General features: G+C 39.3%; 1 protein-coding gene across 1 annotated transcript in view; it reads right to left on the bottom strand.

The window, feature by feature from the left end:
- LOC140497666 (protein C-mannosyl-transferase DPY19L1-like) overlaps positions 1–15,908 on the bottom strand; it is a 160,764-nt gene that overhangs the window by 99,523 nt on the left and 45,333 nt on the right. The window contains exon 7 of the mRNA XM_072598859.1: positions 8,397–8,454. Coding sequence (XP_072454960.1) covers positions 8,397–8,454 — 58 coding nt within the window. The remainder of the gene's footprint in view (positions 1–8,396; positions 8,455–15,908) is intronic.

The raw sequence follows: 15,908 nt of genomic DNA, 5'->3' as shown, positions 1-15,908 counted from the left end.
AATTGTTCTGTTTACTTAAATGTGATATTTAATGATTAAGAGAAAAAACAGAAGTAGGTCTTCAGCAAGAAGTTCCAGGTTGCTGAGGAGTGAGGAGCCCTTCTAAAGTGAAAGTCATTGGTTTGCAGAATTCCAGGAAAAGCCCCAATTTACAAGGTGAAGGCACCACAGCCCAAGAAAGCAGAGTAACTAGTCCAAAAGTCGCACAGGCTCTTATCTGGAGCTTCCAAATATGAAGCCAATATAAGGTAATCCCTTTGTTATATAAAAAAGTAACGTTTACACCCAAACTAGTTGGATCAGGTGGTCTGAGTGTAATGTAACCCTTCCTGACTAGCAGACAGCCTCACAGGCGGTTTAGGATTTTGTTTATGGATTGTATTCAGTATTTTTTTCTGACTGTGGAAGGAAAAAGATAAAGATAACAACAAAATATGGTCTGGAAATTTAAGTTAAAAAAAAAAACTAATAAGGCAAAATTGTATCTCTTCCTGATAAGAAAAGATAGCTAAGTACGGCAAAGTAGCCAGAACAGGCTATCTGGAGCCAGAAAAGCTAAAGTGGGAAAATCTGAAGTCCTGTCAAATCTGACCTAGAAGTCACTCCTGGTAAAAACAAAAAAGTGACTGTTAAATCCTAGATAATTCATAAGAGCTAAATGATTAATAATAAATACTTCAATAGTGAGAGAAGTTAGAAAAGGGGACAGAGGGCACTAAAAATCGCCCCATTTTTAATCTACTTAAAACATATTAACATAACAGATATTACTCTAAATGTGATGCCATTGTCCTGTGACCAGTGATATGATATTATATATACTACACCATCCATACAGACATTCTTTATGTATAGGAATTCAGAAGGTATAGAGTATAGAGTTAAAGGGGAAGGTCTTTCTTCTAAAGGCAAATACATTTCTACAGGAAACAGAAGAATTGATTTCATCATATACCCAACTATAATAAGAAATGTATCTTGCAAATCTTATAGAATCATGTTGTCCTGCAGTACTCAGGATGAGCAAAATCAAAAATAATGACAAACCAACTGCAGCTTATGCATAGATATCAGCTACGAATAATAAAGAAGTAAAAAAATAACAGAAGTGGAAAAGATCCCCCAAGCGAAGTCAGAATATTCACCATGATTCTCAGTAACTTCACTGAGAAGGTAGAGAGAAGGGAAGATGGTGAAAAATATCAGAAAATATGAATGAGTTGTAATAAGAAACACAAAGAGATCAAAGCCTTGTAGATTACATAGAAGTCTCACGCTCCTAGATATGAATAAAAAATAAAAAATCATAAAAACCATAAACACAATACTAAAGATAAGAATATTAGGATGAGGAACCAGATAACACTAATTTCCAACATGGGAATCATTTCACAATCAGCTGCTTGTGTACTGTCAGAATTTAACTGCTTGGAGTAGGTGTCAAAATTTTAATATTTTTTATAAAGCTGAAAAAACAACATATGAAATTCTGACAGCTAAAATCTGACCTTTCTAACAAACTAATGACTGAAAAATGAAAAACAGACAATAAGTCATCAACTCTGGTTACCCCCATTTCTTGAGGATACTTAACCAAAGTAAATCAGTCTTTAACACAAGGCCAAAACCGTGTCAACCACCGGATGCTTAATCTTGCCCAAAAAAACACCAATATGAGCACAAGTTCATTTATGACACATTACTGATGAAGCGGCCAGAAGAACGGGAATAGCATCACTTCACAAGAGAGAGATAAGTAGGGGAGAGGAAAATCTGTCTGTCCTCATGGTTTCATATTAGGTAATGTTGCTTAACTTTTACAGATAATGTACTCTGGGGGGGGAGGGGAGAGTTGTTTGCTTATTGCCAAAGGTTGTGCCCAAAGTCTTTTTTTTTAATTCAAAACTTCAAAATTGAATTTTTTTTATATTTTATTTTATTTTTCATTTTTTAACACAGTTCATATTACATGAAACAATTCCAACTTTTGGTCAGGTGATACTTCTTTTTAAAGCATTTACAATATAGACCACAAAAGAATTTTTTTTAAACGTTAACCACCTGAGACACAAATAATATTTATGTATGCTGACTTCACAAGCCCTTGACCTAACTGCCTCCACAGTATTACTAAGAATTAAAGGACTCTAACGTGTTGTTGTTGGTCTAAAGTCCTAAGCCTAATGGCTTAATTTTATACTTAACCTTGGATGTTCCCCTACCAACAATCTATAATTTAATGGATCTGGTATTAAGCTTACAAACCTTTTGACTATAGGAAATTGTCACTAAGAGTAGGGATGTTGCAGGGAAACAATATCTCCCCAACTTCATGTCAATTCCAGGCAGGAGTAGATTGTCAGCTTGCATTCAGCCAGGCTAAAAGTCTGCCAGGTGTCTGTGGGGAAACTGAGTCAGGAGAATCCTACCTCAGCCCAGGCTGAACAGCCACTCTCCTACCCTTCCCATGAGATCACCTTTTGCAGTTCATACCAGCATCTCACAGGCTTACTGGCATCATGGATTGGAGGCTCAGAGTGCCTCTCTTGCTATCCATACCTAGAGTTAGACTCAGAAGAACAGTCACTTAATAGTCCCATAGCATCTTAAAATAGCAAGTTCCAATAACCAGGTTTCAGATCTGACTATAATTTCACTTTGGCTAAGGAACATCTTTTGAGGCAAGTCTTACGTGGCTTACATGCCTTTCTCTACATGTTCTAGTTTCTGCTTAAATAGCAATCGTAAAATCAAAATTACCATTAAAACCTTAACTTTTCCATCAATGCCAAATTTTACCCAAGGTTACCTGCCTCTAGGAAATTTAGACTAAAATTCTTTTCCCCAAACTAAAGATGTCTTTGATTTATTCTCAGTAAAAATTCAGTCAATTGTTTTAATGCTAATTGCTTTTACATCACTTTGTAACGTCCAATTTTTCTCCCCATTTTTCCCCTCCCCCGCCCCATAAACACCTTGCATTCTGATTATGCCATCCCTCAATGTACCCTTCCTTCTATCACATCCCACCTTCCCTCATCCCCATCTTCCCTCTTTTCTTGTAGGACAAGATAAATTTCTATACCCCATTTCCTGTGTTTCTTATTCCCGGTTACATGCAATAAAAATTCTCAACATTTGTTTGTAATACTTTGAATTCCAACTTCTCTCCCTTCCTCCCTCCCTACCCATCCCCTCTGAGAAGGCAAGCAATTCAATACAGACTAAATATGTGTCGTTTTGCAAAAGACTTCCATAATAATCATGTTGTGTAATACTAACTATATTGCCCTCTGTCCTACTCTATCCCCCCTTGTTCTTTTATTCCCTCATTTGACCCTGTCCCTTTCCAAAAGTGTTTACTTCTAGTTACTCCCTTCTCCCATTTGCCCTTCCTTCTATCATCCCTTTCACCCCATTTGTCCTCTCCTCCCCTACTTTCCTGTAGTGTAAGATAGTTTCATAACAAACCAAGTGAGCATGTCATTCCCTCCTTCAGCCATATGTGGAGAGAGTAAGCTTCATTTCTCCCCTCTCCCCTTCTCCCTTTTCTCCTCCATTGAACAAGACTTTTCTTATCTCTTTTATGAGTTATAGCCTGCCCCATTCCATTTCTCCCTTTCTCCTCCCAGTATTTTCCTCCCTCACCCCTTAATTTTTATTTTACTTTTTTTGTGTGGCTATTATCTCTTCTGATTCAACACAACCTGTTGAATATATGTCTATATATTACTGGCAAAATATATGCCTACTGTCTATATATATGTGTGTGTGTGTGTGTGTGCATGTATGTACAATCCCTCCACCTACACAAATACTGAAAAAAGATTCAAGAGTTATATTTTCTTTCCATGTAGGAATGTAAACAGTCCAGCTTTAGAAAATCTTTCATAATTTCTCTTTCCTGTTTACCTTTTCATGCTTCTCTTGATTCTTATGTTGGAAAGTCAAATATTCTATTCAGTTCTGGTCTTTTCATCATGAATGCTTGAAAGTCCTCTATATCACTGAATGACCATTTATTCCCTTGAAGTATTATACTCAGTTTTGCTGGGTAGGTGATTCTTGGTTTTAATCCCAGTTCCTTTGACTTCTGGAATATTCTATTCTAAGCCCTTCGATTTTGATCCCTTAATTTAGAAGCTGCTAGATCCTGTGTTATCCTGATTGTATTTACACAATACTTGAATTGTTTCTTTCTAGCTGCTTGCAGTATTTTCTCCTTGATCTGGGAACTCTGAGATTTGGCCACAATATTCCTAGGAGTTTCTCTCTTCCAGTCTCTTTCAGGAGATGATCAGTGGATTCTTTCAATATTTATTTTGCCCTCTGGTTCTAGACTATCAGGGCAGTTTTCCTTGATAATTTCATGGAAGATAATGTCTAGGTTCTTTTTTTCCTCATCCGAAAGGAAGGAAGGAAATATCTGTTCACCAAGAAAGTAACCTTCTATAGTCTTATTTTTTTTTCCCCCTTTTCTGGGCATTTTCCCAGCCAGTGACTTGACTTCTGAGTGTCCTCCACACCCACCATGCCTCCAGATCCGCCCAGCCAGCATTTGGGGTCTGAGATTCAAATGCTGCTTCCCAGCCTCAGGGCTTTGGGTGGGGGCAGGGCTGCTATTCAATGTGAGATTAAGTTCAGGTGCTCAGGTGGGGACAGGGCTGCCACACGGGGCTCAGTTCCCTCAGGGGGTTTATGTGGAGACCTTCAACAATGGATCCGAGCTCCTGCCTGCTTGGGGAGCCCCTGTCCACTGCTGCCTCCTCCGCTGCCTCCCAAGGGGGCCGAGCCATGGAGCTACTCTACTCCCCTCCCAGCAACCCAAAGAGACTCTCTCACTCACTCTTGGCACCTGTGGGTGGAGGGATCTGCGCAGCCACCAGAGATTCCGTCCCTGAAGCCTGCTCGGATCTGCTCCTCTCGGTGCTCTGTGGCCAAGGCAGGGCTGGGCTCTGCTCTGGGTCTGGTGCACAACGGACCTTTCGCATCAGGTTTTCAGGTCTCTCTGGAACAGAAATCTTGTCTGCTCCATTGTGTTGTGGCTTCTGCTGCTCCCGAATTTGTTGGGAGTTCTTCTTTACAGATATTTTATGGGCTGTGGGTTCGGAGCTAGCATATGTGTATCTTTCTACTCCGCCATCTTGGCTCCTCCCTGGTTCTTTTTTTGATCATGGTTTTCAGGTAGTCCCATAAGTTTTACATTGTTTCTCCTGGAACTGTTTTCCAGGTCAGTTGTTTTTCCAATGAGATACTTCACATTATCTTCTATTTTTTCAAACTTTTGGTTTTGTTTTTTAACTGCTTGGTTTATCTCATAGTCATTCATTTCCCTGCACTCAGTCCTCTCTTTCAATGAACTATTTTGTTCAGTGGGCTTTTGAACCTTCTCCTCCATATGGCTAACTCTGCTTTTTAAAGCCTCCTTCTCCTCACTGGCTTTTTGGACCTCTTTTTCCAATTGAGTTAGCCTCTTTTTAAAGCTGTTATTTTTCTCAGCATTTTTTTGGTTCTCCTTTAGTAAGCTGCCAACTTGTTTTTTAAAGTCTTCTATTGCCTGAGCCCAGTTTAAGTTCCCTTTGGAGGCCCTGGAGGCAGAGGCCTTGCCTTCCTCTGACAGTATGCCTTGTTCTTCCTCATCCTAAAGGATAGGAGGAGACAACCTGTTCCCCAAGAAATAACCTTCTATGGTCTTATTTTTTTTCCCTTTTTTGGGCATTTTCCCAGCCAGTCACTTGACTTCTGAGTTTCCTCTCCACAACCACCTCATCGCCAGTTCTGCCAAGCCAGCACTGGGGGCTGAGATTCATATGAGCTGCTCCAATCCCCCAGAGGCTTTGGGGGGGGGGGCAGGCCTGCTATTCAGTGTGAGATTAAGATCAGCTGCTCAGGTGGGAGCAGGGCCACCACACAGAGCTCAGTTCCCTCAGGAGGTTTATGATGAGACCTTCAACAATAGATGCAGGCTACTCCCTGCCTTGGGAGCCCCCATCTGCTGCTGCCTCTGCTGCTGCCACCTGAGGAGGCCCGAGTTATGGGGACACCATGATCCCTTCTTCACCAGCCAAAAAGACCCTCTCACTGACTTTTAGCGCCTGTGGGTTGAGGGATCTGCACCGCTGCTGACAATTCTGTCCCTGAAGCCTGCTCCGTCCTGCTCCTCCCGGTGCCGTGCTGCCAAGGCTGGGCTGGGCTCTGCTCCATGTCCAGTGCAACAGACCTTTCCCGTCAGTCTTTCAGGTCACTCTGGCCTAGAAATCTCCTCCACTCCATTTTCCTGTGGCTTCTGCTGCTCTAGAATTTGTTGAGAGTCCTTCTTTACAGGTATTTTATGGGCTGTGGAGAAAGAGCTACTGTATGTGCATCTTTCTACTCCGCCATCTTGGCTCCATCCTCTCCAAATTGAATTTTTTAAAAAATAAAAACCTGTCCACAGAAAACCCTGAAATAAAATTCCACTAAGCAGACCAGAGGTAAAATGTCACAGATTTGCCAGAAGGCTTGATAGTAGTGGTGATCCATTCTCATTATGGACCACAGTGAAACCACCTTGTTTGGGCTCTGCCCAGAACAGAGCTGCAAAGTGTAAAGAACACGCATGGAAGAGAGATTCTCCAGATGTTACTGTCTGCTTGATGACATTATGGTTGTAGTGACCTGCAATGTCAGCTGCACATCCTCAGATAAATCCAGTCATTCAAAAGAAACCACCCTCCCTGTCCAAACAAAGTGCACGAAGAGAATATATTACCAAAAGTATGACATTCAGCTGGACTGACAAGCCATCCACACACAACTGAGCGCTGCCAATGAACCATAATTTGGGCACAACACTGGAAAGGAATGAGAACTGGACTGCAAAGTGAATGTTTGATTTTGATTGCAATAGTGAAGCTTTCAATGACCTCAAACTATTCCCTGCTGTGAAAGATAATATTTTAATATGAATTCTCTTCTAGAAATGCTTATGAACCACTGAATACCACCATCTCAGAAGAATCCAAAGTTCTGATTATCCCAAAGGCAATGGAAAAGTGCACCATGACTTCAGGAGGCTGAAAAATATTATCCACAACAGCCTGAGTGTAAGAAGTACTTTACAACACATTAAGGACATTTATACCTGAAAAGAGAGGCAGGCATGCTTTAAGAATGGGGGATAAGGGATGGCAAGCTCAAGGATTATTCTGGCATTCATGCAATATCAAATGAGTCACAGTCAGACGGGCAGCAGACTAAATTGACACTCTATTATGGAAGGAGGTGGTCATGAATCAAACTGGATGAGTTGCAATTTGGAATGGGAGAGGGAGTACCCACATCAATCAAATCAAAGCTATTTTCTTAGGAAAAAATAACAACTGAGCATAAAAGCCTATCTTGATTTCCCTTCTGTCATCCAATACTAAGGAAACCTTCTACTCTGTGTCTTCACTGGTTTATGCAGATGTTTTACACCTTCTGGTCACAACTGACATGGCAAGGCTTATCACCTAGGAAGCATTGGCGCTGGGGTCAGAAAGACAGCTTCAAATGCCACCCCAATACATCCTAACTGTGTGACACTGGGCAAGTCATTTATCCCCTCTCGATCCCAGGCAACTCTCTCTGACTAGGAGTTACAAGAACAGTTTGGGAAAGGGAGTGTTGTCTCCTATAAAAACAAAAGGTCTGATCCAAAGGAAAAAAGTCCCTAGAAAGAAATGACTGTACTAGCCTTGTTTTCCAGCTCCTTGCCTATAATTATGAATTATTTTTACTATAAAATTTTTAAAAATAAGATGAAAGAATTCAATTAACATTTGACAAGGTTCATATGACACCAGTAGGGGAATGACAGGAGTTTAGAACTGAAAATGATCAATCAATAATAAAAATTTGTTTCTAAAAATAGAACTTTTCCAGGTACAAAGATATAATATGTATTTCTTTCCGAGCCCAAGGCTAACTCTGCAGAACAAGTTACATCTCTGACAATAACTTCTTGTATAGATGTTTTCAAGACAGAGAAAAGACAGACCTTGTGGACATCCTAACCTCAGTACGTCTCTCTGTGGTTTGGTTTTGAACAGGCTGCGACCTGTGGAGTGAGCTGCCGCAACATTAAGTTCATCTCGTGTTTTATATTCTGAGCTCAATGTTCAATGCTGCTTAAAAAGACAGCGTATAATGCACAGTATATTCTTTCTTAATGAAAAATCTATAAGATTCTAGAGTTTTTATATGCTAGAAAATTAAATCATCTCATTAAAAAGTTTACTCTAAATTGCCTTCAAGGATCTACTTATAATTGAAATGGCAACTTCCAACCCAAAGTACATTTAAATATTCTGGGAAAGTATGTAATTAGAAAATTCCCCACCCAAATTATGAAAATTAATTTATGGAAAACAAACCTCTCCATGGTTGAAAAAGTAGCACAATACGGTAATTAGACCTCCTACTTGACTCCGACTGCAGAGAAAAAAAGAATTAAAGTTATGTATATACTTATGTAAAAACTTTGTTTTAAATAATTTTGAATCATACATATTTAAAAGAACACATGTAAAAATAAACATGCAATTCTCCAAATTAAAAAAATAAAGATTAGTAAATAAACTGTCAAATGCATTGAAAGTAACCCAGTTAGTAACAATTTATATCATTTCATTTTACTACAGATATCAAAGTACCAGTGGTAATTAACATTTCTAGCCTGAATGAACGTATTTTATACATACTTGAAATGCAAAATGCTAACAATGGTTTAATAGCTGACATTTAATAAAAATTTTAAACATAAAATATTTGTCTATGCAGGTATAACTATATATAAATTATTTTTAAACACAGAATTTATATGGATAAAAATAAGCATTATCCCCATTAAAAATAGTCACCTTGTGAGGCTACACATTTACTCTAATAATTCAAAACATTTTGAGAATTCCTTCTTTTGAACTGCTATCAAAGTTTATGGAAAATTCTTTTCCATATCCTCAGTCATAGCAATCTTCATCCTTTAAAAGTGGTGTTAGGTTTTGGTTTATAAACTTGGAATGGATCCTGGAGGTCATCTATCCTGTTCACCTAACTTGTTTTTCAACTGACAAAACTTAGAAAGAATCAAGTCTGGTGAATATGTAAAATAGATATATAGGTAAAAATGGGGAACATTTTTGGTTTAAAAAAAGTATAATAATAAAGAAATGAAATTGATGTTCTATTTAGCAAATTAGCTCTGAAAGCAATGCCAAAAGAGTTCTAAAACTGTCTTGAATAATGAGACCTTTGTAATAAGTTTACAGCCTCCCAAAGGGCTGTAATGATTTCAATGGATTAGTCATTTTTAAAAATCTTATTACCTTATAATCACAGCTTGTCTAATGACTATCACTCAGGCAAAATGTGTTCAGAAGGAGAGAAGGTGCCAATTAATCAAATATTCTGTTTAATAAAGAGTCATAGCTTCACATTCAACTAGGACCATTGTGTGACACATGGATTACTCCAATAATTACAAAGAGAATCCAGACAACATTGCTCCTACAGTATCATTTCAAAATAACATTATTAAAACATGGTCAAACCCTAACTTTCATCTAAAATGCTGGGAATCCCACTGGGATGTCTTAAAGGTGATTTTGCATCCAATAGTATTTCTACAGAATTAAGTTCTACCTACACTGCTAAACACTTGGGTAGGAAACAAAGTGCTCCACTTGGAACTGGGTGTGATTTCTAGTTGTGATACTAACTAGCTGTTGACTACATACAAGTCTCATAACCACTCTGTGCCTCAATTTCCTTGTCCACAAAACTATAACACTTCACTACTTACCTCAGGGTTGTTTTAAGGAAAACATTTGGTAAACTCAGAAGTATGTTATAGAAATATCAGAGGGAGGAGCCAAGATGGCAGAGTAGAAAGACACACATATGCTAGCTCTGAACCCACAGCCCATAAAATACCTGTAAAGAAGAACTCCCAACAAATTCGGGAGCAGCAGAAGCCACAGAACAACGGAGTGGAGGAGATTCCTGTTCCACAGAGACCTGAAAAACTGACCTGAAAGGTCCGTTGCGCACCAGACCCAGAGCAGAGCCCAGCCCTGCCTTGGCCACAGAGCACTGAGAGGAGCATCTGTCTACCAAAGTAGGCAGGAGCTTGGATCCATTGTTGAAGGTCTCCACATAAACCCCCTGAGGGAACTGAGCCCCGTGTGGCAGCCCTGCCCCCACCTGAGCACCTGAACTTAATCTCACACTAAACAGCAGCCCTGCCCCCACCCAAAGCCCTGAGGCTGGGAAGCAGCATTTGAATCTCAGACCCCAAATGCTGGCTGGGCGGATCTGGAGGCATGGTGGGTGTGGAGGACACTCAGAAGTCAAGTCACTGGCTGGGAAAATGCCCAGAAAAAGGGGAAAAAAAAAATAAGACCACAGAAGGTTACTTTCTTGGTGAACAGATATCTCTTCCCATCCTTTCTGATGAGGAAGAACAATGCTTACCATCAGATAAAGACACAGAAATCAAGACTTCTGTATCCCAAACATCCAGAATAAATATTCAATGGGCTCAGGTCATGGAAGAGCTCAAAAAGGATTTCGAAAATCAAGTTAGAGAGGTGGAGGAAAAATTGGGAAGAGAAATGGGAGAGATGCAAGAAAAGCATGAAAAGCAAGTCAACACCTTGCTAAAGGAGACCCAAAAAAATGCTGAAGAAAATAACACCTTGAAAAATAGGCTAACTCAAATGGCAAAAGAGGTTCAAAAAGCCAATGAGGAGAAGAATGCTTTCAAAAGCAGAATTAGCCAAATGGAAAAGGAGGTTCAAAAGCTCACTGAAGAAAATAGTTCTTTCAAAATTAGAATGGAACAGATGGAGGCTAATGACTTTATGAGAAAGCAAGAAATCACAGAACAAAACGAGAAGAATGGAAAAATGGAAGATAATGTGAAATATCTTATTGGAAAAACAACTGACCTGGAAAACAGATCCAGGAGAGATAATTTAAAAATTAGGGGACTACCTGAAAGCCATGATCAAAAAAAGAGCCTAGACATCATCTTTCATGAAATTATCAAGGAAAACTGCCCTGATTCTAGAACCAGAGGGCAAAATAAGTATTCAAGGAATTCACCGATCACCACCTGGAAGAGATCCAAAAGGAGAAACTCCTAGGAACATTGTGGTCAAATTCCAGAGTTTCCTGGTCAAGGAGAAAATATTGCAAGCAGCTAGAAAGAAACAATTCAAGTATTGTGGAAATACAATCAGGATAACACAAGATCTAGCAGCTCCTACATTAAGGGATTGAAGGGCGTGGAATAGGATATTCCAGAAGTCAAAGGAACTAGGACTAAAACCAAGAATCACCTACCCAGCAAAACTGAGTATAATACTTCAGGGGAAAAATTGGTCTTTCAATGAAATTGAGGACTTTCAAGCATTCTTGATGAAAAGCCCAGAGCTGAAAAGAAAATTTGACTTTCAAACACAAGAATGAAGAGAAGCATGGAAAGATGAACAGCAAAGAGAAGTCATAAGGGACTTACTAAAGTTGAACTGTTTACATTCCTACATGGAAAGACAATATTTATAACTCTTGAAACTTTTCAGTATCTGGGTAGTGGGTGAGATTACACGCACACACACACACACATAGAGACAGAGAGCACAGAGTGAATTGAAGAGGATGGGATCATATCTTAAAAAAATGAAATTAAGACGTGAGAGAGAAATATATTGGGAGGAGAAAGGAAGAAATGGAATGGGGCAAACTATCTCTCATAAAAGAGGCAAGCAAAAGACTTTTCAGTGGAGGGAAAAAGAGGAGAGGTGAGAGAAAAACATGAAGCTTACCCTCATCAATTAGACTAAAGGAAGGAATAAAATGCACACTCATTTTGGTATGAAAACCTATTTTACAATACAGGAAAGTGGGGGAGAAGGGGATAATCAGGGTCGGGGGGAGGATGGAAGGGAGGGTATGGGGAGGACGGAGCAATTTGAAGTCAACACTCTTGGGGAGGGACAGGATCCAAAGAGAGAACAGAAGCAACAGAGGACAGGATAGGATGGAGGGAAATATAGTTAGTCTTACACAACACAACTATTATGGAAGTCATTTGCAAAACTATACAGATATGGCCTATATTGAATTGCTTGCCTTCCAAAAGGAATGGGTGGGGAGGGAGGGATGAAGAGAAGTTGGAACTCAAAGTTTTAGGAACAACTGTTGAGTACTGTTCTTGCTACTAGGAAATAAGAAATACAGGTAAAGGGGTACAGAAAGTTATCTGGCCCCACAGGACAAAAGAGAATATGGAGACAAGGGAAGGGAGGGATGACAGAAGAGAGGGGCAGATTGGTGATAGCGGCAATTAAAATGCTCAGTGTTTTGGGGTAGGGGGAGGGGAGAAATGGGGAGAAAATTTAGAACCCAAAATTTTGTGAAAATGAATGTTAAAAGTTAAATAAATAAATTTTAAAAAAAGAAAGAAATATCAGTTATCATGCTCATTATCTGACTGTTTTCCAAGGACTAATTAAAGTAGACAGGTATACCTTTATTTTCCAAGTGTCCTAAGACAACCAAATTATAGAGGAAGTGATGAAAAATAAGACTATTATGGAAGGGTAAGCAAGGAATGAAGGCACCAAGGGAAAATCAAAAGATAGAATAATGCCTTCTAATTATTTACCTGACCTTTGCCAGTAACTTCTGCTGCCTTCCAACCTAACTAAAAATTCAAGTTTATCAATAGATTTAGATATAAAAGCAAATACTTCAGCAAACTAGGAGAGCAAGGAAGTTTACTGTCAGATTTATGGAGAACAAACAGGAAACAGAGATCATTATGAAATGCATATAGATGATTTTGATTACATTCAATTGAAAAGGTTTTGCACAAAGCCAATGAAACCAAGATTAGAAGGGAAGCAGAAAGCTGGGAAACAATTTTTAAACCAGTGTCTTTGATAAAGGCCTCATTTATATAGAAAACTGAGTCAAATTTATAAGAATACAAGTCTTTCCCCAATTGATAAATGGTCAAAGGATATAAAGAGGCAGTTTTCAGATGAAGAAATAAAAGCTATAAAAAATGCTCTAAATCACTATTGATTAGAGAAATGCAAATCCAAACAACTCTGAGATACCACATCACCCCTATCAGATTCGCTAATATGACAAGACAGGAAGATGTGGAGAAACTGGAACACTAATGCACGGTTGGTGGAGTTGTGAACTGATCCGCCTTTTGGGAGAGCAATTTGGAACTATGCCCAAAGGGCTACAAAACTGTGCACACACTTTGACCCAGCAATACCACTTCTAGGTCTGTATCCCAAAGAGATCATAAAAATGGGAAAAGGACCCCCATGTGGTAATGCCAATGAGAGTCAAGGATCTTCTGCACCCATTAATGGGCCTGCCATTAAGGCAAGCTACATTAAGGGAGACGTTTCTGTTGTGGGAAGGCCGATACCTTTCGCTAATTTCTCATGACGCCCTGGTTCTCAAGGGCTGTGATGCCTTCTGGCTCTCAGAAATGTATACATATCCTCTGAGGTGAGGTTTTACTCTAGGGACTTACTTATTGGAAGTGTATGGTCAGATGAGACTCTGGGCAGCCACTAAGGAGCCCCCACCTTGAAAACCCAGATATTGGTGCTTCTTTCTCAGGTAACTATGTATGTATTGCTTACGGTCATACAGTTGAAGTCCTGTCTGTTGATCTTCATTTCTGCTTGTATTTTCTAACACCAGGGTGCTGACTTTTTCTCCTGAACTAAGTGAATGATATACGTGCTTGATTAAAGTGATTGTTGACCCCTCAAAAGTTGCTTTCCTTTTAGGAAAGCAGATCTAAGAACCTGTACAGCCAGCCCTCCTATGTATGTCTAGGTCCTTGCTGACTGATACACATGTACAAAAATATTCATAGCAGCTCTTTTTGTGGTGGCCAAGAACTGGAAATCAAAGGGATGCCCATCAACTGGGAAATGGCTGAACAAGTTGTAGTATTTGAATGTAATGGAATACTCTTGTGCCATAACAAATGATGAGCAAGAGGATTTCAGCAAAGCCTGGAAAGACTTGTATGAACTGATGCTGAGTGAAGTGAGCAGCACCAGGAGAATACTGCACACAGAAACAGCAACATCGTGCAATGACTAACTGATAGACTGAGGTCTTCTCGGAAATGCAAGGATCTAAGACAGCTCCAAAAGACTCAAGATGGAAAATGCCATCCACATCCAGAGAAAGAGCTGAGAGTCTGAATGCAGATGAAGCAGACTGTTCTTTTTTTGTTTCTTCCTTCTTATAGTTTCTCCCAATGGTTCTAAATTCTTCTTTACAACATGACTAATGTGATAATATATTTAATACGAATGTATATGTAAAGTCTACGTAAGACAACATGCTGCCTTGGGGTGGGGGAAGGGGAAGGATGGAAGAAAATTTAGAACTCAAAATCTTATGGAAGTGAATGTTGAAAGCTAAAAATAAATTAATATTTAAAAAACAAACCTCTATTTAAAAAAGAAAATTCAAGTTTGATGTAAGAGGGAAATGGATTCTGTTTACAGTGTTTATGATACTAGTTAAGTGATTCAGACAACTTTAAAAGGTACATCCCAACTGACCTATTGCTTTTTAAGACCTACCTCTAACTTCTTACATTTCTAAAAACATTTTATTTTCAAATACATTACATCTCATAGAATTGTCCTGCTTGGGCCCAGAGGAACAACAGAAATAAAAGTTGAAACAAAGATTTAGGCTGGACACAAAGCTACCCAACAATGGGATGGGATATTGGCCCATATCTCTCCTTTTCTCGATTTTTTTAAGAAGTCATTCAATGCCTCTATCTATCCATCAGAGTCCCCCTCCCCACATCATTGCAATCCAGCTTCCAATTTCATTAATCAATTGCAACTGCCCTCTGCAAAGTTAACAACCATATCCTAATCACTAAATCTAGTGGCCTCTTCTCAAGTCTTACACTCCATGACGTCTCCTGCACTTGACCCTGTTAACCAAAATGGACACTGGCTACTCTCACCTCCCTGGTTCTTCCTAGCAGTGTGACCACTTCTCAAACATCCTGCCTGATAACTGAAGGTGTACTCTGATTTTGTTCTTGGTCCCTCTCTTTTCTTTCTGATCTTTTAATAACCTACCTCTTCATCTCCCCCAGATCCAACTACTACTCTGTGCAGGACTCCCAAACCCATATGTGCTGCCATAATTCCCCTGAGTTCCAGGCACACATCACAAATGGTTTACTTGACATTTCAAAGCAGTTGTCCCAAATTCTTCCCAAACTCAACATGAACTCATCATCTTGTTCTCCAAAACCACTCTTCTTCCAGGCTCCCCTATTATAGTCAAGGACAATACTCCCCTTCTACTTCCCCAGGTTTGCAAGCTTAGTCTCACTCATCTCACAGAACTAATCAGATAATAAATCTTGTCTTTCAAGCTCTACATCCAGGCCTCCTCTCTACTTATACAGCCGCAAGACCCTTCCGATTCTGAACTACTATGATTTTCTTTCTACTCATATGCTAGAAATCTAGTATAAGTCTACTAGAAATATTTTATTTTTTCCTTTGCATTTGTTCAGCTAAGCTAAAGTAATCTAATATGAGATTAACTGTAATTTGTTGGGGGGAGGTTGGTAACAATACTTTTTTAAGGTAAATTAATAACACAGCAAAATCTAATTGAGGGGGATGGGCCTGATTATTAGACTAAAGATTTATACTGGATGATGTAGAAAATCATTTCCTATAGCTTTATGTTGACAAAGATACAGAAGAGAGTAGAAACTTTATTGTACTCTGGCAGCAGAGCACAATGGAAAGAAACCCAAAAGTTGAAGTCCTATGATTTGAAAGAGTTCTTAG

This window comes from Notamacropus eugenii, chromosome 3 (assembly GCF_028372415.1).
Source record: "Notamacropus eugenii isolate mMacEug1 chromosome 3, mMacEug1.pri_v2, whole genome shotgun sequence".
NCBI classification, from domain to species: Eukaryota; Metazoa; Chordata; class Mammalia; order Diprotodontia; family Macropodidae; genus Notamacropus; species Notamacropus eugenii.
This window is presented reverse-complemented; position numbering and strand designations above follow the sequence as displayed.